The following is a 22,174-nucleotide window of genomic DNA, read 5'->3' as shown; positions in this document are numbered from 1 at the left end:
TGACGTCAACTCTGTCACCACTCATGGTTTAGCAACTCTGGGCCTCAGTTTCCACATCTATAAAATGGAAACAGAGCTGCCCATTTCTTAGGTTGGTTACGAGAGGAAAAAGAAATGAGCCAAAAATACCCTTCAGAGGATTACAAGTGCAAAGTCAAAAGCACATGGTAATTTTATCAAGTTCATACTGTGGCCTCAATCACTCCTTGCTTTCTTCCCTGCACCCTCACTCATCCCCTTCAGTATGGAGAGTGATGCTGTGACTATGAATAACAGTGATATTACTAATAACAGAATAATTAAAGTATCACTGATGGAGAAATACATGGCCACCCCTGTGGTATGAGCCCCACACAAGCCACTGCTCCATGCCACTGACTTCTCCAGTAACCCGCCCTCAAGCCCTGGGAGGCTGACTCAGTCACCCAAGTACAGATGGGGCTTTGAAAGAATAACAGTACAGGCCTCCTCCATGCTCTGGACTTTTTCTGAGGCCCCCAGTGTGACATTGCATGTGAAGATGGAGGCAAGGACACTCAGGCTGTGGCCTCACAGGCTTTCCTGCCAGGAACTGGCAGGAGCAGTATTAACATGGACTTAACCCTGACCGAGCCTTCCTGGGCCAGCCCCCCTCGCTGGAGCAGAGAGGCCATTTGTGGCTCTGTGGCCCTGCTGGGGACAGGGACAAACACTCAGGGGGCCTCGGGGTCCCTGGCTCAAGTACGCATGACCACTGACTCTGCAAAACTCCACAGCTGGAGGAGAACACGGGTGGCAGGCGGGGGGCGATACTGTGGGTGGAGGTGCCCCCAATACAGCCCATCCAGCTTGAGTGGGCCGCTGGGGCCCTGGGAGGCAGCCAGTGTCTGCCAGCAACGGCTTGAATCTTGCTCTTCAAGAGACAATGAATCCACTGTTGACCGCATGGGGCCTTGATTAATGTCTGGAAAAAAAAAAAAGTGGAAAATTCCACCTGTGTGGGTGGAGGCCGGGCCTGAGACAGGTCAACAACCTCTGATGGCCTTGTTCCTGGGGAGGGGAGGACAGAGAAACAAAGAGGCCGACCAAAGTGCCGGCCTGAGGGCGTCTCTGCACTTGGGTTCAAAGGAATTTCCTTGTCAAGGCCACGGAGATCATTTGTTTTTTTCTTGTCCCACCTCCCCTGTCCTTAAATTTACACAGCACCTTTAAGTCCTCCAGTTTTTTCCCACCCCTTCAGAGTCTCCCAAGAGCCCTGACATCAGCCCCATGTTATGGAGGGGAAACTGAGACCCTACAACACCCAGAGCCTCACTCAAGGGTGGCACTGGGGAACGAATAGTGCAGCCAGGAGATGTGAACCCCAGTGGCAGCACAGAGCCTGTCCCAGGGGGTGTGGGGCCAGGGCCATGCGTAGTGGACAGAGGGGTTCTCTAGACTCCAAATGAGATGCTCCTCACCCCCACCAGAGAAGGAAGAATAAAAGGAAACCCAAACCAGCTCTCCTGATTGGGCAGGCTTGAGCCCCTGGCTTGGAGGAAGGTATGCATTCATTCATTCATTCAAGCATTTAACAACCACCTACTAAATACCCAGACAAGAAGGAACGCTGCACAAGGCTCTTTCAGAAATGCAGACGCATCAGAATTCATGGCCAAAGAGGAAAGGTCAGAGCATCTGCACTTCCCTCACAGACCTCAGTCACCTCACTGCCATTACACTTGACAGCAAAGGAAACTGAGGCTCTGAAAAGGGCCGAGACTTCCAGAGTCACAGGGGAAGCAGCTGAGACCTCCTGACTCACAGGGGCCCTGCAGCCCATTGACAAAGCTACGACACTACTGGGCTTAGGGGTTTCAACAAACGGCGTTCCTTCTAGCAGGCCAGCTTGGAGGCTTCATGCTTAACCAGCAAGGCCCTCTCATGGAGGAACACTTTTTGGAATGACCTTCCGAGCCAGCGTGGACCCCTCCTACCGAACAGGCACGCCTTGCTGACCCACAGAGTACATCAGCCATGGCTGAAGGGATCACTCGGGACTGCTCACTCTGCAGTCCTGCCTTCAGACCTGGCCGTGGGCAGCAGAGAACCAGAGACAAGGCGGTGTCATCTCTGTGCCCACACATGCCCAGCCCTGCACCCAGGGCACGGGGAGGTCACTCGGTCTGCATCCCAAGTCAACGGCCAGCACCCGCTGCTCTGGTTCCCCCCTCCCACTCCTCCGACCCGATGCTCAGCCACCTTGGCACTTTGCTCGCCTCGCCTTTCTTTTCTCCTTTGTCCATCAGCTTCTTTTCCTGGAGAAACTGTGTTGACCTTGCCCTTTCCTGGAAGAAAACCAGCCCTTTCCCATATCTAAAGCCACTTCCTCTCATGCCTTGTCTCACCCCTTCTTGCCAAAGATCTAAGTCAGGGGCCCACCGCGGGCCAGGCCACCCTTGGCCCCTCTGTCTCACCTGACACCATGGCTGCTCCCTCACTCTAGGATCTTACAGAAAGAAGGGAATAGGGAATATCCCTTACTGGGACCCTATCCACCTCCCCTTTCTAACCCCTAAAAATGTCTGACTCACAAACACTGTCTCCAGGACTAACCTCTGCACCCCTGGTTACCCCCAGAGCCCTCACCCTCAAGAGCTCAAGCTCCCGCAAGAGGGCCTGCTTTGGGGTGTGTCTATAAAGCCAGTACAGCCGGAGGCTGGCCCACACAGGGACTTGGCTATTGGTTCAGCAAATAGATTCAGACTCTTCCCACTGCCTTCAGAGGGACTGACTTCCCATGGCCTGGCACTGCCAGCCAGGTGGCCTTCCTACAACTGAAAAATGACCATCACCAAAATGTCTGGCATCCCACTGAACAAGGGTTGTGATCCCAAGAGCAGGAAGATGAGACTGTCTGCATCTGCACTTCCACAGCGGTGGGGGGCACGTGCCCTCGGAGATACTCTCACTGCCTCCATTCTCAGTCCAAGGGCACCAATTAGCTGGCACCTTTGCATGCCAGGGCTGGCACCCTGCACATGTTGGCTCAAGAATACAGACAACTGTTAGAGCTGCAAGTGATCTCTGGGACTACAGCGCTAGGGCTCAAAGAAACTCAGAGACGTTGAGCAAGGGGCCACCATGTGTGAGGCAATACCCTCACCTGAGCCACTCACCTTGATGAGAAACCAGAGCGGTCCTCAGGAGAACATCGCCTGCACCTCACATGTGTGCATGCCAGAGTCCCAGCCAACCTAGAGACTGGGTCTGCTCCATGCTGGCCAAAATCTGAATCAGGCAGCTGGGCCAGGACTGGTGCACAGGACCTCAGCAAAACAACTGCTTGACTAAGTCAACTTTTCACCACCCCTCCCTAGGCCTTGGCCTCCCATCTGAAGAGTGGCGCTATCTCAGCCTAGAAGTTTAAGGGACTTTGAGTTGGGCACCGCCCCGCCCCCTCCTCTGCAAACCCAGGCGCCTAAAGCCGCAGTTTCAAGCACTTTGATTCACTGTTAGCCCAGCTGATTTTCATTAACCTTTCCCCAAACCCACTGTGTCTCTCAAAGAATGGGTCCGGTCCACCTGCGCAGAATTAACCAGCGAGATCAAGTTACATGCAATTCCCAGACCCTACTCGGTTCTGAGCAGTTAGGTCGGCTCTCTGAGGCGGTATTTAATTTGCAAATTTGGCTGAGAAATCCCGAGCTCCCTGAAACTCAAAAAGTCGCCTTCACACCCAAAGGGTGAAGGCTTTCGTCTTCGGAGACCCAACTGTTAGCGGCAGGTCTCATTTTGTGGAAAGAGACATTGACCAGAAAACCAACGATAGGGACGGTTTCTGCTACACGAATCACACACAACTTAAGTTTCTGCGAGTAACTCAGTGCGACTCTGCTGGCCCCGTCCCACACGTTTTGTTTCCCGGGGGGCTCCAACCTCGGCGTCCAGCCTGGGTTCTCCAGACCCACCCGACCTCCCGGCCCGACCCGGCCACGGCCCCGGGTCAAGCGCCTCCCCGCTACTCACCGTGGGCAGGTCGGTCGGAGTGCCGGGACAGTCGGCGGCGGAGTCGGAGGAGCCAGCGGCCCGGCCCAGCCCCGCTACACTTTAACCGGCAGCACCGGCGCCCCGCGCGCTCCGGTCGGCCAGGAGAGGCACCGCGGGCGTCTCGGACCCGACCTGCTCCCGGCGGCGAGCGGGCGCCGGGCGGGCCTGCGGGCCGGGGCGGGCGGGTCGTGCCCGCACTCGCGCACCTGGCTCACCGCACGCACGGGTGCGCTGGGCCGGCGCGTGCGTGGCTGCCCGGGAGACGCTCGGACCCCGGCATCCATCCCGCCCGACCCCTGCAGGCCGGGCACTACATTCCCCACCCTGGGAGGGCGCCAGAGGGCCGCCCCTACCCGGGCGGTGCTGGGGGAGGCGGAGCCCGGAGGTGTGGCCCCGGGCGCCTGGATAAGAGCGCGCGGCCCGAGGCCGATCCGGACCCCGCGAGGTGGCGGGCGGTGGCCCCGCGATGTCGCTAGTATTGCTGAGCCTGGCCGCACTGTGCTGCGGGGCCGTGCCTCCGGAGCCGGTAAGCGCCCCCGTCCGCTCCCCTTTCCCGCGTTCCGGTCCCTCAAACCCGGACCCAAACGCGTCCCAACCCATCAGCTCATGCTCCTCCGAGGCGTTCGCAGAGGGCGGTCTGAAGCGGGGATCGGCGTCGGACTGCTTAAGTCTGGGGCGAGGGAATCAGACGGGTTCGGATGCCACCATGCGTTTTTTATCCAGCCATTTATGCTCAATGAGCCTCGTGTCCTCATCTGTCTAACTGAAGGGTCATATACCTCACTCACCAGGATTTAGTGAAGGGCAGCGCCCGGGCCCGTAAGGTCGCAGCAAAGAGCCTAGCACATAGTAGGCGTTCACTGTTGTTATTGCCTGGGGTCGCAAGAGCTGCTTCTACGTTCCAGTCGCCTTTTTTGGCGTGTTCTTTGCGCTGTACTGGGGCCCCTGTCCCCAGACCTAAGACCCTGAACTCTGCAGCTTTCCCTTCTTCCCCTGCCTTAAAGGATTGAGGGAATCTTCTGGGTCTTCACAAAACCTCATTTGCACATAGCGTTTGAAGTTATATTGTTGCCCTTAAGCTTAGCACGCAGCATAAAAGCCTGGTGTCATTTGCTGATGGAAAGACATACTCTGCCTCGACGTCTTCAGCTCCTCTAGTTGTCCTCTGTCTCAGTTCATAGCCCACCCCCTCACTCCACCGCTCCCCTACCTTTCCCCTAGAGGAAGAATTCATTGCTTTTGCAGTACCTGCTTACTGGCCTGTAGCTTGAACTCTGTACAAAGCTTAGAGCTGTGGCTTTGCTTCTTTCTAAAATTTGTCTCAGCAGCCCCTTGACAAGAACTTAGCTCCCAATATCACCATGGTGGCTTATTTGTTTAAAAAACTGTCTGGTGACATCCCTTGGAGTTCAGCTTTAAAAAGACAAAGATGAGTGACTGACAGTTCCACCCAACTCATATCACTCAAATCATCAAAAGTCTTGCCTTCTGCCTTCACGGTGTTGAGAAAGATTGAGGCTGCGAGGGCTCAAATTCCAGAGCTGGCGGGCTTACCCACACTGTGTCATGCGTGTCCTGGGAACTTGCTGCTTCCTTTTAGGTCCTGAATTTTATTCCAAAACCAAAGGACTAATTACCTTTTCTTATAAAAAGACATGAGCAGTTAATCAAAGGATTTAATATTGGCCTTTCTTAGATACAAATGATATTATTTTTATAAGTTCTTTTTAACAGATAACATGATGAAATCATAGTTGCCTTATGATTTGGTAAATAGTTCGAGTGAGTCCTTTTATATCAGAAGGGGAATTTTTTAAAGAACCTCGGAAAGGTACCATGGACTGCATTCTTCTGCTCTTCTTGGCACAGCCAGTCTTTAACCTGGGGAAACTCAATAAATATTCTAGACTGTCCTAGAAGGCTACAGTTAGTGTGAAGGGGCCTCCGTGATGGTTCAGAGTTATCCCCTGCTTGTGGCAGGGAAGGTTGAGCTGCAGAGAGGGGTGTAAACCCACCTTTGATCTTTAAGGGAGATGATGGCCAGGCTTGAGGTTCAAGTAAATGGTGGTTAATCTATGGCCCATCAGAGCCTACCATAGGGCTGCTTAATGTCTCCCAAACTGTGAAGTGGGACCAGCTCAGCTTTTCGTTGAACATGCATCACTTGTATATGCATTTAAGGGAAAAGATGGTGTTTTGTCTAATTTGGCAAATGAAGGCTTCTGGTTTGCTGGTATTCAACATGGCACTCGATTTCTTTCTCTCTTGCAGACAATTCAGTGTGGCTCTGAACCCGGTAGGTGCACTAGAAACAGTCAGAAGTACAGTTGGACTTTCAGGGGACCTAAATGCCAGCAGTAGGTCATCAAAGACCAGGCGCAGGGTGAAACTCTGCTTTGTTAGCTGATGCGGGTGAAGCCTCCATCTGCCCAAGGCAGAGCTCCCAGGGTTTCGGGTGGCCTGGCCTCCTGGCTGGAAAGAGGCACAGGAGATCAAGTGCCATGGGAGGGACGTCATTTACACTTGGGAACAGGAAGCAAATGTTTTAGAGAAGAAGGAGTGTTGGAGATGGTAGCATTTAAAGAATGGGTGTGTTTCTGCCCAAGAAATGTGGATGGACAGAATGAGCTGGAGGAGAGATGGTACTGGCAGAGACTAAGGGGTTGGAAGGGGGCGTCATGGGGGTAAGTTGGCTGGAGTCCAGGCTGCGGTGTGGGGGTAGGCAGAAGTAATCCTAATAAACATGTCAAATAAATTAGATATATACATACGTATGAAGGGACCCAGAGTGGGCACATGTGCCCTGTAGGTTGGGCCCAGGAGGTTCAGCATCACCTAAGCTGCACATCAGCCAGCACTGAGAAATGCCTGGCCTGCCGTAGCTGAAAGAAGAGGTGAATTGTGAGTGAGGGGTGGTCACAGTGGGTCAGGTAGAGCAGGAGGCATTGGACTGAGCTGGGGAAGGGGTGTCATGGGGCAGTTTTGCCTTCTCCCAGGACCGTCTCCAGAGTGGATGGTCCGACACACCCTGACCCCAGGGGACCTGAGGGACCTCCGAGTGGAGCCTATTAAAAGCAGTGTTGACCTGGAGGACTCTTCAATTTTGATGAACATAAGCTGGATACTCCGGGCAGATGGTAAGTTTGCATCAGTCAATGGTGAGGCCTGCCGTGTCTACTAAAGCAGAAATAGGCAGACTCTACAACCCATGACCTCCCTTCCCAGCACATACCCAACAGAACACATACACGCATGCCACAGATATACCAGATACATGCCGTACATATACCAAAGCCACAGACTAGAATGCTCATAGTAGTGGTATTCAAAACAGCCAAAAATAAAATGCCTTAAATGCCTGACAGTAGACTTAGATTCACAAAACGGAATCCAGTATGTCAATTAGCATGAATGATTTATAACTATGTGTGGATGAATCTCACAAACAAAAGAAACCAGATTCGGGAGTTCATACTTTCACCTCTGCATGCAGGCCTGCAGTCCTACCCACAAGATGATTCCATTAACAAAAAGTGCAAAACAGGCGAAACTACTCTATGTAGTTAGAAGTCGGGACAGTGGCTATTCTTGGGTAGAAGTTGCTCAGTTAATGTCTGATTATTTGTGACCCTATGCACTCACTGTAGCCTGCCAGGCTCCTCCGTCCATGGGATTCTCAGGCAAGAATACTGGAATGAGTAGCCATTCCCTTCTCCAGGGGATCTTCCAAACCCAGGGATTGAACCCAGGTCTCCTGCATTGCAGGTGGATTCTTTACCATCTGAACCACCAGAGAAGCCCATTCTTGGGTGGGGAGTGACTGAAAGGAGGCCTGAGGGGCACTCCTGGGGTGTTCCTTGACCTGGGTACTGGCTGCACAAGTGTGAAAACTCATCAAGTGGTGTGCTGGTGTTGGTATGCTTTTCTATATGTTACGCTCTTCTTCATGGAAGAAAATGGGATAAGGCCAGAGATGATCTCGCAGTAGGAAAACATTCTCTTGGGTAGATAACTTTTCCATCTCCCAAAGGACATCATGGAAGTCCTAGCATTTCTCTGAGCCACTTTGGATGAACCAGTACTGGGGGCCTAAAGCCCATGTCTGTAGGGTCCGCTCACTAAATTCAGCTAAATTCCAAATGGTCATAATCTGGGAGTGCCAAGCACAGAGAGCTGAGTGAGCTCCAGTTCCTGCTCAGTCAGGTTCTCAGGGCCCAAGGGGAGGCAGCCAGACTGTCAGGGGAATCCTGGAGGGACCTGTACTTTATCTTCAGTGGGGTTGAAGGGAGAGGAGGAGGAGTGGGCCCTGGTGAGACCACATTAAATTAGATGGCATTTGGCTTCATCCCTGGCACAGAGTGAGCTCCTATATTTGTTAGCTCTCATTATAGATGGTGGTGCATAAGTTGGGCCTTGAAGGAGAAAGAATTGGCCAGGCAAAGAACAAGAGGAAAAGACATTGCAGGGAGAAGGATCGGCATGGATAAAGGTACAGACAGAACAGGTTTGGCTACTGAGGACACTCAGAGAGGCCTCTGCTCTACACAGCACGCCTGTTCCTCTTAAAAGAGGTCCAGGATAGTGTAAAGATAGACTCCTCTTTGCAGGTACCTGTGAAGTTTAGGTTCACCTATGAGGAGGAAAGGCTTTGGAATCTGAATCCGTATTCTGTCGCTGATGAACTTTGTAAGCCACGGCACAGCTCCCTGAAATTCACCAAGCCTCGCTCACCCCTTCTGTAAACTGGGAACAATCATAGTGCCTACCTCTGAGGGTCATGGTGAATGTGAAGGCAGGTAGGCTGTCTAGCATCAGATCAGCTATAGAGGAAGCGCTAAATACACAACTGCCCTCTTACCCACCTTGGCAGCCAGCATCCGCTTGTTGAAGGCCACCAAGATCTGCGTGATGGGCAAAAGCCACTTCGAGTCCTACAGCTGCATCAGGTGCAATTACACCCAGGCCTTCCAGACTCAGACCAGACCCTCTGGTGGCAAAGTAAGCACTTGGAGACACCTGGGAGGGCTGTCACTAATCTGCGTCCTTTGTTGGGGGTGTGGGTTTGTGTTCATATACAGGCTGCTGACAGCTACAACCTGGAACCTGAATGTCTGGGCTCAAATCCCACTTTGGGCCATTTCTCTGCTGTGTGCCTTGGGCAAGTCAGCATCCCTGGGCCTCAGTTTCTCCATCAGCAAAGTGAGGGAAGTGTTAGTCGCTCAGTCGTGTCCAACTCTGTGATTCCATGGACTGTAGCCCGCCAGGCTCCTCTGTTCATGGTATTCTCCAGGCAAGAATACTGGAGTGGGTTGCCATTCCCTTTTCTAGGGGATCTTCCTGACCAAGGGATTGAACCCAGGTCTCCCGCATTGTGGCAAATTCTTTACTGTTTGAGCGAGCGGGGGAGCCCAAGTGAGGGAAACTAAACCTAAGTAATATCCTGGCTCTAGAACTTTACACTTCTCTAATTCTGTGGGTTACACTGGCAAACTGTGTGGGGTCAATTTCCTTAGTAGACATTGGCTAGAAACATAAGTTTTAGCAGTGGGTTAAGGAATGAAATTATAAATGAAAAAGACGTGGCAATTCAAGGGTTCCCACTTTGCTTTGCAGTGGATGTTTTCCTACATTGGTTTTCCTGTCGAGCTGAACACAGTCTATTTCATTGGGGCCCATAACATCCCCAATGCAAATATGAATGAGGACGGCCCCTCCATGGCTGTGAACTTCACCTCCCCAGGTACACATCCTCACTCCTGTCTTATTCTCTGTCTTGCCGGGACACCTGATCTGGTATGTGGTTTGGTAGAGAGAGGCCAGGTCCCCTGGATGAGATGTTTGGCCTTACTGAGTCTCGGTTTGCTCATGTGTAGCAGGGACACAACAGTAACTGCATCTCACTCACAAGGAAAGGACTGAGTCAGGTGAAGTGGAGGGGAAAGCCCATTCCTATGCATTGAGCGCTGACTGAGCACTTGACACACATCATCTCACTTGGGTTGCCAAAAACCCCAAGGTTGGGACAGCCCTGATTTACAGATAAAAGAAGCTGGGAGCTTAAGTAAGTTGCCCTGGTTACACACGCAGCAAAGTGAAGCTACTGGCCAAACTGTGGTCCTTCTTGACTGATGCACATTGGCCATTCTTTGCGGCCGACGCAGAACACTTGTTCCAGTCTCAGCTTCTGGGCACGATGTGTAGTTTGACCATGTGTGGCTGGTCTCTGAGGATGTACAGACTCCAGTGTGTCTGCCCCCCGAGCTGGGAGAAGAGGCAGGTGGCACTGAGGTGTGCGCTGGTTCTTTCCCTTGCTCTATGACATGCGCTCAGTCCTCTGGTGTCACACCTGCACGATCACACCCGGGGTCAGTGCGAGGATGAGACGGGATCTCCGGTGAGGAGGGCCCAGCACGGCGCCTGGCCCCAGCAGCTCCCACATCACTCCGGCTCGAGCTGGGTCACCTGTCCTGTCCCCATGCCTGTGCCTGTGCCAGCTTTGGCACTGAAGCCAAGTGGGGGCAATTTCCAATCTGTTTGCATTCCTTGGTTCTGGTCTAGTGTATTCGCAGCATCACATCATTTACTACACAGTAGTTCCCAGGTTTCTTGGTGAGACCAAATCTCATTTTAAAAATATTTTGGAATACTTTTATAGAAAAGTCGCAAAGCTAGTACAAAGAGTTCCCATATAGCGCTCACCCAGTTTCTCTTACCGTTAACATCCTACGTTACCACCATCTATTTGTCAAAACTAAGAGTCCAACACTGGTATTTCTATGAACTAAAGTCCAGACTTTATTTGGATTTCATCTGCTTTTCCACTAATGTCGTCTTTCTGTCCCAGTGGCATTTAGTCCCGTGTCTTCTTCATCTCATCTGGTCTGTGACTGTCTCTTGGTGTTTCCCTGCGTTTCACGACCATGAGTCTTGAGGAGTGATGGCCAGGCCTCCTGCGGGATGTTCCCCCAATCTGGGTTTGTCAGGTGTTTGTCTCATGATCAGACGGGGACACAGGGGTTTAGGGGGAATTCTGCACAGGTGAAGTGCTCTTCTTGTGGCACCTCTTGGGTGGGTGACATGCACAGGGCGTCACAGGTGATGCTCACCTTTGTCACTGTTAAGTGGTGTCTTGCCAGGTTTCTCCATGCACTCTAGTATCTTTCCCTTCCCCAGCTCCAGTTTTTGGAAACAAATCACCAAGTCCACCCCACCCTGGGGCGGAGGGGTATAGAGCAGGATTAAGCTTCACCTCTTGGAAGGGGCAGTATCTACACGTATTACTGAACCTCATTTTTCAAGAATGGCTGGTTTCGAGGTCTTCTCTTGGGGATCACAGATACCGTTCTGATAAAGGCTGTATTCAAATTAGATTCTGGTTATCACCTCATAGGTAGATAATCTTCTGTTTAACAGTATGTTAGCATCTTATTTACATCTGCTATCTGACCTCATAGCTGAAACGTTCTGGCAATTCATTACAGGTGTGGTAAGCATGTGTTGTGTGCACACTTGTTGGCACTGGGGTGCAGCAGAGTTACTTTTTTCTAAAATGTGAAAACTTTCAAATTTCCAGGGTGCCTGGACCCCATAATGAAATATAAAAAAAAGTGCATCGAGGCAGGTAAGTAAATTCAGCATTTGCTTTTGTTATGAGAAGAAATCCATACCTCGAGCCAGCACAGCTCCCTCAGACTTTTTACGATGAAGAAACTGAGGCCTAGAGTAGGGCTGTTATGTATCCAAACTGCTCGGTGAAGGCTGATCCCCAGCCTGACAAACTCTTGGCAGGTTTATGCGGTGAGCAAGTCACAGAAAAAACACCCCATTCCCTTGATTAAAGTAACATTTTAGCCCCAAACAAAGGCCCTCTCTGCCTGGATGGGACTCTGTTGTAAGTCCTCCACCCACTCAGACACCAGCACCACTGACCTGTGGCCACAGGGGCCTGCCTGGATTTGCAAACATTCAAGGTGGCAGCATTAGCTAAAGTAATGACCTAGAAGCACGCTCCCAACCTGCGAACTCACAGGGGTCACCTCTCACAAGCAGACTGTTAGAATCTGCCCCTGCCCTGATTTTTGAAATAAGCCCTTTCAGGTTAATCAGTCCCAACCATCCAATTTCCAAGGGGTTTACAAGAATTTCTGTGCATTTCTGAGTCGTGACAGTCTTAGGGTGCTAATGAGGCTAACGGTTTGGGGGACAGACCAGTCCCTGTCTTTTAGGCACCCCCACCCCACAGGCATCCTTGTGAACCCCAGCAGACCGAGCACATGTGTCTCCTAGCTGAAAGGAAGACTTGGAGCTTTGGGCCTGCTCCATGGCCTCCTCCCGGGAGACATCTGGGGTGGAGGACCCTGTGGGGTGTAGGGGGCCCGAGGGCCTTAAATCAGTTCTAGTACCCAACTCCTAAAGACAGTTGGGAGCGAGGGCTTGAAATGGCTTCCTGGGTGGGGAAAATAATGCATGCTCTTCTATATCATGTTCCTGGAAATTAACCAAGCGCTGATTTGCAAGGCACATGATTGAAACAACTGGCTTTTCTCACAGAGTAGACCTGCCAGGGTATTCTTTTAAGCCATGAGGCACTTCCTTATTTCCTGACATTCAGTTATGCTGGGGCATAGCAGGCTGATGGATGGAGTTCTGGAATCCAGAGTGTTTTAGTTCTAGCTGAATTTACTCACTCTATAAACTCAGACACGTCTCCTAAGCTGTGGCTTTTGCTCCCCATCCTGGAAAGAGGGAAATCCTGACCCCCAGCCCTTCACTCCAAATGGATGCCGAGTAGAAGAGAGCAGTAGAACCCTGCCTGTGCTTCCCATCACTGTCAGCCCAAGGAAGTTGTTTTCAGCAAAGCAGTGACGTGGCGTCACTAAACTTTCCTGGGCAGCAGGTTACTCTGAGATGATAAATAAAAGACACGCTGTGTAGTAGTGTGTATCTCATGGAGGTGTGCCTCAGAACAGACATCTGTTTTGGTCAAGCCCTTTTGCAGACTTAACTGAGGGCCCAGTTCGCAGCTCCATCCTTGTGATTCTCCTGACTCACAGGAAGTCTGTGGAAGCCAAACATCACCGCTTGCAAGAAGAGCGAGAACACAGTGGAAGTGAATTTTACCACCAGTCCCCTTGGAGACAGATATATGGCGCTCATCCAAAATACCACCGTGATTGGGACTTCCTATGTGTCAGAGGTACTTTCTTCCCCTTCATGTTCTCAACACCAGTCCTGTCCTCCACCTCCAGCTCTCCTTCCCTTGTTGGAGAACTTCCCTGGACTCTTTTGAGAGAGCAACAGGCAGGACTGTCTGCTATACAAATGTGCTGGGCTATTTTGATTAATTAAAAAAAAAAAAAAAAAAAACAAGTCCCCTGGGGGCATCTCTGGAAACATCCCTGTGAATCTAAAACCCACCAAAGGTAGAGGTCTCAGAAGTACAGAGTAAATCTGACTCACGCAAATTAACGAGTTCCAGTCAGTTTGGGAAGAGCAGCGGCTTCACTGGCAGTCTTTAATCTACTCCCTCCTATGGCTCCTAACTCTTGATTTTTGTCTCACTCACCTGCACCAGAAGGAACTGACTCGAACTTCCATGGTGGTTCACGTGACTGGGGAAAGTGAAGGTGCTGTGGTCCAGGTAAAGCTCAACAAGATGCTCCGGTGGGGACAGAATGGGGGTCACTGAAGACCCACTGTACCGCCACTCGCTGCTTTTGAGCGGTCCGTTCTGGTTGAAGCAGATGCGTTCTCTCCTCGGTTCGCTTCTGCCAGCAGCCTCTCTTGGCATTACGTTGATGTTGATGGGGAATCTGTGAGGTCAGGAAGGTGAACTTATTGTCACGGTCCCTTTGGCTTCTGTGAGTGGCTGTTGACTTTCCAACATGCTTTTATTCCCATTTGTTGTCACAGAGCCACAAAGGAATTCTGAGACAGGAATACCATCTTCTTATCCCAAGACTCCATTTCCACTGCAAAGTGAAGTAAAAAAGGATTTGAATTGAGAAAGTTTGGGTTCCTGATCAGTTTATGAACTTTGAAGGGCAGCTCTGTCCTCTCGGGGCCCGTGATTAGTCTGCTGGAGAACAGAAGTCAGGCCAGCAGATGTTCTCAGGGCTCTTTCTGCTCTGACTTCATGTTACCGAGGGTCCCAGTGGAACAGATCCACACCCAATATATAAGACTCTTTTGTTCTTTATTCCTGGGACATAAAGGCAGCATTCAGACATGCCCAGGGGAGCAGATACCCATCAGCATGTTAGAACTGCACCCCTTTTCCAAGGAAACAGACTCTCCTAGTCCCAAGGAACTTAAAAGTGCTGACTTAGGTCAAGAGGCGTCCCACTGCCCTATTTTTTGAGGACATATTTGTTTATGTATTAGGATGTGACCTAACCCTTTTAGATAAGGAAACTAACCTCTTACTGGGACTCCCATGTGGCTCAGTGGTAAAGAATTTGCCTGCCAATGAAAGAGATGCGGGTTTGATCCGAGTCAGGAAAATTCCCTGGAGAAGGAAGTGGCAACCCACTCCAGTATTCTTCCTGGGAAATCCCATGGATAGAGAAGCTTGGTGGGCTACACACAGTTCATGGGGTTGCAGTCAGACATAACTGAGCATGCAAAACCTCTTAGCAACAAGTATAAAGCGTAGATTCACAAACCAGGAGTTGTAGACGGTATTTGGTCTTGGGTCACTGGTCTGGATTTTAGGGCTTTATGACAGAAGTATGACCAAGGTGGGGTGGGGAACATCTTACTATAATGCCAAAGAGGGGTTGAAGCTAGAAAAAAAGGAATGAGAAGTTCTGGTGAAAAGTAGAAATAATGCCAAACCCCTCACTTCTCCTTAGCTGACTCCGTATTTCCGTACCTGTGGCAACGACTGCATTCGACAAAGAGGAACTGTGGGTCGCTGCCCACAAACGGGAGTCTCTTCTCCTCAGGATCATGGTAACTGGCCAGCACAGAGCCTCAGGACAGGAAGCACCCCAGCCCTACCCCATTCAGAATGCAACAGGCTGGGGGTGTGGGAGTGAGGGAGGGTCCCTGCCTGTGGGCGCTGAACAGGGTGCAGGGACAGACAGCGGTTCTGTGCCCAACAGCTACAAGATGAATAGGAATGAGGCTTCATTTATGAGATCAAGATCCTGACCAAGCAGGACATACAGAAGAAGGGAAAAAAAAAACCAATGGTGCAAAATAGATGTTCAAAATGCCCCAAGGGTCTGCTGAAAAACGTCAGTGGCGTAGAAGGACTGAGTATATGAAGGAACATGCATTTCACTGCATTTTGACTTTCTTACCTGTCTCAGTGGCCCAGGGCCGGCTGTTACTGTAACTCGATGAGGCCACACAGACATTTGGATAACAAATTAGGAATAGTGGCACCAAGAGACACACCTCGTTGGTGCCTGAGAGCAGCCTGTTCCGGAGAATGTCTCTCTGGATTTAATGATGTTAGTTCTTTCAAATTAAATGCTTCCGGAACTAGCCCAGCAAGGGGTAAAAAGTTGGAAGGTGCTGTTTTTAGAAACCCAGCCTCCTGACAACCCTGTCTGCTCTGTGGGCACAGTGCCAACAGATTCCTGAGCACTTTCACACGCTGGAGCTTAACTGACTCTCAGCATTCCTGTGACCGGGTGGCATTGCCCTCACATCTGTCAGTCTGACAGAACAGCCTTTAAAGATGCCCTCTATGCATACTGTGTATTATATGAAGTAATTGCACCCAGAATAACATTAATTCATCAAAGAACAACAACAACAACAAAATTGAATGTAAACTGTGGTTACCACAGTGAAAATGTGGAGTAAGAGGCCAAAGTGATTTTGGAGGACCATTCCTAACCTCCTGGGCCCCTCTCCCTTTTGAGCATCTAGTGAAAGACCTGGACACTCTGCAAAAAAAAAAAAAAAAAAATACTGATCTGCAGAGATCTACTGACCCTTGGCTTTGAAGGAACCCAAACTTCTACAAAGCGTCAAATAAAAATTTTAGTCTTCAAATAAGAAAGAAATCTGGTTGTGTTTTGCTGAAGATAAGTAAGTTCTGTTCTCCCCAGACAGAAGTGTGCTGGGTGGCTGGCTGCCTCTCCTCCTGTCCGCTCTGCTTGTGGCCACATGGGTGCTGGTGGCTGGCATCTATCTGATCTGGAGGCACGGTAAGGGTTATAATTCAGCTCTTTAAAGAATGACACTGATTTTTTTTTTTTTAAGGAGCTTCCTCCAGAGGCAGTCACATTTTGGCATCAGAATAGAGTCAGACAACATTTATTTAATACCTTAGAGCTCTCCTTAAGACTGATCACACCTGCAAGGGTAAAGCAAGGGTCAGGACTCAGGATCTGCACTCACCTTTTTTAATCATCTTTTTTTTTAAATGACTGAAGCATCTACAAAGACTGAAATGGTCCAAAGATAGCTAATAACAAATTGCCCCTTAATTGAGATAGCTAATCTATGCTAGTTCCTATTTTTTTTAAATAAATTCTTCCAAGGCATAAGAACAACACTGTGGCAAGTATACAAAGAACTATACAAAAAAGATCTTCATGACCCAGATAACCACGATGGTGTGATCACTCACCTAGAGCCAGACATTCTGGAGTGTGAAGTCAAGTGGGCCTTAGGAAGCATACAACGAACAAAGCTAGTGAAGGTGATGGAATTCTAGCTATTTCAAATCCTAAAAGATGATGCTGTGAAAGTGCTGCACTCAATATGCCAGCAAATTTGGAAAACTCAGCAGTGGCCACAGGACTGGAAAAGATCAGTTTTCATTCCAATCCGAAAGAAGGGCAATGCCAAAGAATGCTCAAACTACCGCACAATTGTATTCATTTCACATGCTAGCAAAGTAATTACTCTTTAAGTTCTCCCCGCGAGGCTTTAACAGTTTATGAACCTAGAACTTCCAGATGTTCAAGCTGGATTTAGAAAAGGCAGAGGAACCAGAGATCAAATTGCCGACATCCGTTGGATCATAGAAAAAGCAAGAGAATTCCAGAAAAAACATCTGCTTCATTGACTATGCTAAATCCTTTGACTGTGTGGATCACAACAAACTGGAAAGTTCTTACAGAGATGGGAATACCAGATGACCATACCTGCCTCCTATGAAACCTGTATGCAGGTCAAGAAGCAACAGTTAGAACTGGACATGGGACAACAGACTGGCTCCAAATTGGGAAAGGAGTACATCAAGGCTGTATATTGTCACCCTGATTGTTTACCTTATATGCAGAGTACATCATGTGAAATGCCAGGCTGTATGAAGTACAAGCTGGAATCAAGATCACTGGAAGAAATATCAATAACCTCAGATATGCAGATGACACCTTATGGCAGAAAGTGAAGAAGAACTAAAGAGCCTCTTGACGAAAGTGAAGGAGGAGAGTGAACAAGCTGGCTTAAAACTCAACATTTAAAAATGAAGATCATGGCATCTGGTCCCATCACTTCATGGCAAAGAGATGGGGAAACAATGGAAACAGTGACAGACTTTCTTTTCTTGGGCTCCAAAATAAATGCAGGTGGTGACTGCAGCCATGAAATTAAGATGCTTGCTCCTTGGAAGAAAAGCAGTAACAAACCTAGACAGCATATTAAAAAGCAGAGACATTGCTTTGCTGACAAACGCCTGCATAGTCAAAGCTATGGTTTTTCCAATAGTCATGTAGGAATGTGAAAGTTGGACCATAAAGAAGGGTGAGCACCAAAGAATTGATGCTTTTGAACTGTAGTGTTAGAGAAGACTCTTGAGAGTCCCTTGGACTGCAAGGAGATCAAACCAGTCAATCCTAAAGAAAATCAATGCTGAATATTCATTGGAAGGACTGATGCTGAAGCTCCAATACTTTGGCCACCTGATGGGAAGAACTGACTCATTAGAAAAGACATTAGTGCTGGGAAAGATTGAAGGCAGAAGGGGATGACAGAGGACGAGATGGTTGGATGGCAACACTGACTCAGTGGACCTGACTTTGAGCAAACTCTGGAAGTTGGTGATGGGCAGGGAAGCCTGGCATGCTGCAGTCCATGGGGGTGGCAAAGAATTGGACACGATTGAGTGACTGAACAACAAGGATCTTGCCAACCCAAAAACACTGAACACTTGAATGAGAAATCAGAGTATCAGTATTTATATAGATAAACTGCTAGGGGGAGACACACTGATAACCTCTGCTTTCCGCTCCCCTCTACACATCAACATGGAAATGCAGCCTCTGAGTTGTTTGTGATGTTGTAGATAGAACAAGATTAATCCCGTGTTCTTTCTTAGGTAGGCAAGCCATATCAAACTCTGACCTTAGAAATACTTATATTAATGGGAATTGTTTCACCTTTATCTATCTTTTACAGTAGTTTCATACTAGCTTCCATTCTGTAGCATGTATAGGACAGAATTCCAGTTGAGTTCCAGCTGAAATGAGGTACCACTTAGCCTTATGCAACTGTAAAGAAACCCTACCACCCACAGGTAGAAGACGGAATTACTACTGAGTTGACCCAACTCAAAACATGATGTGAAAGGGCAGAAGTCAGCTGTCCTTTTTATGTATGGCACTGAAAAATCCTACAGTTACAACCACCCACCTGAAACAGAGTACCTTGAACCTAAATAGTTTCTGTGAATTTATCTGAAAAGGGATGGGCTTGATCAAGAGGACTAACTCAGTGACAGAGACTTAGAAAATAAATCTTTTGCAGCATCTTTAAGTACTGGTGTATTTCAGGTGATGTGTACGAAAGGATCTTCAGGGATATTTTCCTCTCTGGCAGTAATAATACCTCTGATGCTCAGCCAGTGTGCCCTAGCAAGGGGTCATTTATCTGCCATGGTTTAGATTGGCCTGAAAACCTGCTGATTTGCTGTGCAGAGATGACAAATGCTTCTCTCCCCCACAGAACGGATCAAGAAGACTTCCTTCTCAACTCCCACGCTACTGCCCTCTATTAAGGTTCTTGTGGTTTACCCTTCTGAAATATGCTTCCATCACACAGTTTGTTACGTCACTGAATTTCTTCAAAACCGCTGCAGAAGTGAAGTTATCCTTGAAAAGTGGCAGAAAAAGAAAATAGCTGAGATGGGTCCCGTGCAATGGCTTACCACTCAGAAGCAAGCAGCGGATAAGGTCATTTTCCTTCTTTCCAATGATAACACCATGTGTGATGGTACCTGTGACAAGAACGAGGGCGGCCCCTGTGCGAACTCCCAAGACCTGTTCCACCTCGCCTTTAACCTCTTCTGCAGTGATCTGAGAAGCCAGGCTCATCTGCGCAAATACGTGGTGGTCTCCTTCAGAGAGGGCGACATCAAAGACGACTACAGCGCGCTCAGGGCCTGCCCCGCGTACCGCCTCACGCAGGACGCTGCAGACCTCTGCGCGGAGCTCCTCCACGCCAAGCGGCGTGTGTCGGTGGGGAGAAGGCCGCGCACCTGTCACTACAGCTGCCTCTCCCTGTAGCCCAGTCACAAAACAGGAGACCTTAAAGCCTTCTGACCCCTCCAATCACAGGGGAAAAAGTGTCTGTGAGAATCTGAAGCTTACCATATAGGCTACTTGCAGGGAGGATTAGAGCTGCACCTTGAACAACCCAAGGGTGCTGACCCCTCTGCCGCTGAAAATCCAGGGAGAACCTCACAGTCCATCATCTGTACCCGGGGTTCAACCATCTGCAGATGTGCCGTACATTATTTACTGAAAAAACTGCGCAAATAAATGTATCTGCCCAGTTCAAACTTGTATTGTTCAAGAGTCAACCATATGTATATCTGCTTGAGCAAAAGGAATAGGGAGGATTTACAATGGAATACATAACACCTTAATCTAGTAATTAAATGTTATACCAATAAAACTGTTATAAATATTACTAAAGACTGTGGCATTAAAGAATGGAAACTAAATTTATAACTATAAAGCTCAATTTCATATCTAAAAACCAGAACACTTATAATGTAAAACTATAACCACTGTGATAATCGTAGTAGAGCATTTCCCAGCTGAACATCCAGTCCTAAACAGGGCATGCCCTGCAGAGTAGGTAGAACTGTTTAACTCTGTAACTAAGTTTAATTAACGAATGCCAAAACTAAGAGTCCTCACTAGTTCAATAACTTCTTAGGTGAAAAACCCTCTATAACACACAAAAATTTTTATAACAAACATAGGGAATAAGAGGCTGCGCTGATCCTTGTTGACCATATGCCCTACTCTGTGTGGAAACACTTCTATACCTGGTATTTTAATAGGACCCCCACCCCCCACCCCCGAACCAGCTGAACTAGCTTCATGTCCTACCTGACTGTTGGACAGGGGATTTTTAACATCAACAAAATATATCATTTACAGAGCTGATGTCTACCTGTGCCCAAAGTTACCCATTAGAAGTAACTGTCAGAATTCAGAGTTTGTTGATTATTACATAACTTTTCATGTTCAAGACAAAAATAATTCCTATGTTGAAGTTAGCCCTCTTGAAGTAATTAATTTTTTATAAATGAGTTATTATACTGTTTTACTTAAGAAACAGAATCTACCTTGGCATTACAGAACATAGAGATGGGTGGCATTTTAAGTCTTCAAATTTTTTTTTACTTTTCTGAAAGCATCTTTTTCTTAATGTAGAAGTCACCAAAAGTTGGTTATATTAGCATTTGTATTTTTCTAGGAAAGCCTGTCTCTTTCACACAGTGTAAGACTGCATCTGCTCTAGAATGTGGATCAGTTTCAGGTGGACAACTGTTAAAATGTTTCTGTAGAGTATCCCTAAAGGGCCATGCCACTCCTCTGATACATGTCTTACAAAGACCAAAATAAAGAAGCATAGTGTGTCCAGCTTCACAAGCAAATAACTAGTAATGCCTGAGGCAATACAATTAATGTGGTAAAGCTAACTGACTTGTGTTTAGTTTGCAGGGCGCTTTTAAGTTCTGATAATAAAAGATGGACATGGCCTATGTCAAAACATGGACCAGGAACCAACTTCCTCTGAATCAACCTCTACCAGTTTTAACAGCAAATTGCTATTATGTGAAAAGCTATTATAAACAGAATTCATTATGCTTTTAGAAATAGGTAGCTAGTATTAAATTGGGTTGAAACAACCCAGAAACGTAAAATCATAGTGTATACACTTAATTAAAAACTAAAAAAAAAACAAACCAACAATAGCGTAGTTTTCAGACTGAAGGCAAGGATCCCAAAGGAGAGAAGCAAGTTAAAATTTTGTTACACTGGCAGGCTCTTCTTTGTTTCCAACCTACTGAGCAGACACTCATGATAATCCTATTTATTTAAAATACTCTAGTATTTTTCCATGTCCTAAACTTCCAGCCATCCTTTTTTTTTGGCCCCAATGCTTATGGGGTCTTACTTCCCTGACCAAGGACTGAACCTATGATAACAGCAGTGAATGTGCTGAGTCCTAACCAGTGGACCACCAGGGAAAGCTCCCAACCATCCTTGTTTCTATGTTCCACTTGCCTGAATTTCTTACCTTCACCTACTTTTGTCCTTCTGCCAGTCCCACCCTCAGCCCCGGTTCTAGAGATCATACTGAATGAGAAGTACTCTGAGAACATTCACTGTTTTTCAGGTAAAGGAAGACTGGGGAGCTAATGATTAAGTTAGTAATTCTGACAGGTACCTTGTCTAAATTATACATAAACCATTTCTGTTTGGCTTTAGGAAGAAAATGAGTTTTCCTTTTCTGTTTCTGTTCTGTTTTGGTCAAACAGTGACTGGTTTCCTTTCCCAAGCCCACCCCAGATCATGTGGGTAACAAAAGCCAACCAACCCGACCTTAAATCTTTGCTTCTGGAAATCTAGACCTGAATGGGCCCTGCTATTTTTTGTAATCCAAGAGAAAATTTTAAAAATGAAACAAAACAACAACAATAACAAAAAACAACTTTTTTTTTCCCCTAAGGAATTTTAGCAGCATACACAAGTCATGACATATGTTTATGCTATACTAGACAAGAGGGAAAATGTGTAACCAAACATTTCTCACGATTCATGTACACAGTCACACCCACCCCCATGGGTACGTGAGACTGCCTAACCCTCAGAAGTCAACCTAAAGGAAGGGCTTCACCACCTGAGAACCACTCTACTGCAGCAATGGACATCATCAGGAGTCTGAGACCCCGAGGAAGAAC

General features: G+C 48.2%; 3 protein-coding genes across 10 annotated transcripts in view; 1 reads left to right on the top strand and 2 right to left on the bottom strand.

Moving 5' to 3' along the window:
* Nucleotides 1-4,124, bottom strand: part of CHDH (choline dehydrogenase) — a 91,736-nt gene extending 87,612 nt beyond the window's left edge. For 3 of the 5 annotated variants that reach the window (XR_009690360.1, XM_061128353.1, XM_061128348.1), the window contains exon 1: nt 3,988-4,124. The gene's annotated coding sequence lies outside the window, so the exon portion shown is untranslated. Of the gene's footprint in view, nt 1-3,137; nt 3,252-3,987 lie in introns of those variants that run through there. The other 2 variants (XM_061128349.1, XM_061128351.1) reach the window with 2 other exon arrangements.
* Nucleotides 4,125-4,438: 314 nt separating this feature from the next.
* IL17RB (interleukin 17 receptor B) lies at nt 4,439-22,121 on the top strand. Of its 4 annotated transcripts, none has more exons than XM_061128355.1 (11): nt 4,439-4,534; nt 6,280-6,304; nt 7,005-7,145; nt 8,879-9,006; nt 9,622-9,748; nt 11,582-11,629; nt 13,062-13,204; nt 13,586-13,648; nt 14,862-14,961; nt 16,074-16,172; nt 18,919-22,121. In XM_061128355.1, the coding sequence occupies exons 1-11, from the start codon at nt 4,475-4,477 to the stop codon at nt 19,476-19,478; spliced, it is 1,494 nt and encodes a 497-aa protein (XP_060984338.1). In that variant the 5' UTR covers nt 4,439-4,474; the 3' UTR covers nt 19,479-22,121. The 4 variants fall into 4 exon arrangements, with proteins under 4 accessions (XP_060984338.1, XP_060984339.1, XP_060984337.1 ...); XM_061128356.1 differs by having other exon boundaries at nt 13,583-13,648; nt 19,015-22,121; XM_061128354.1 differs by having other exon boundaries at nt 13,583-13,648.
* The window catches only part of ACTR8 (actin related protein 8), a 26,962-nt gene continuing 18,361 nt past the window's right edge, over nt 13,574-22,174 (bottom strand). Inside the window, exon 16 of the mRNA XM_061128347.1 lies at nt 13,574-13,979. The gene's annotated coding sequence lies outside the window, so the exon portion shown is untranslated. The remainder of the gene's footprint in view (nt 13,980-22,174) is intronic.

This window comes from Dama dama, chromosome 24 (genome assembly GCF_033118175.1).
Source record: "Dama dama isolate Ldn47 chromosome 24, ASM3311817v1, whole genome shotgun sequence".
In the NCBI taxonomy this organism is placed as follows: domain Eukaryota; kingdom Metazoa; phylum Chordata; class Mammalia; order Artiodactyla; family Cervidae; genus Dama; species Dama dama.
This window is presented reverse-complemented; position numbering and strand designations above follow the sequence as displayed.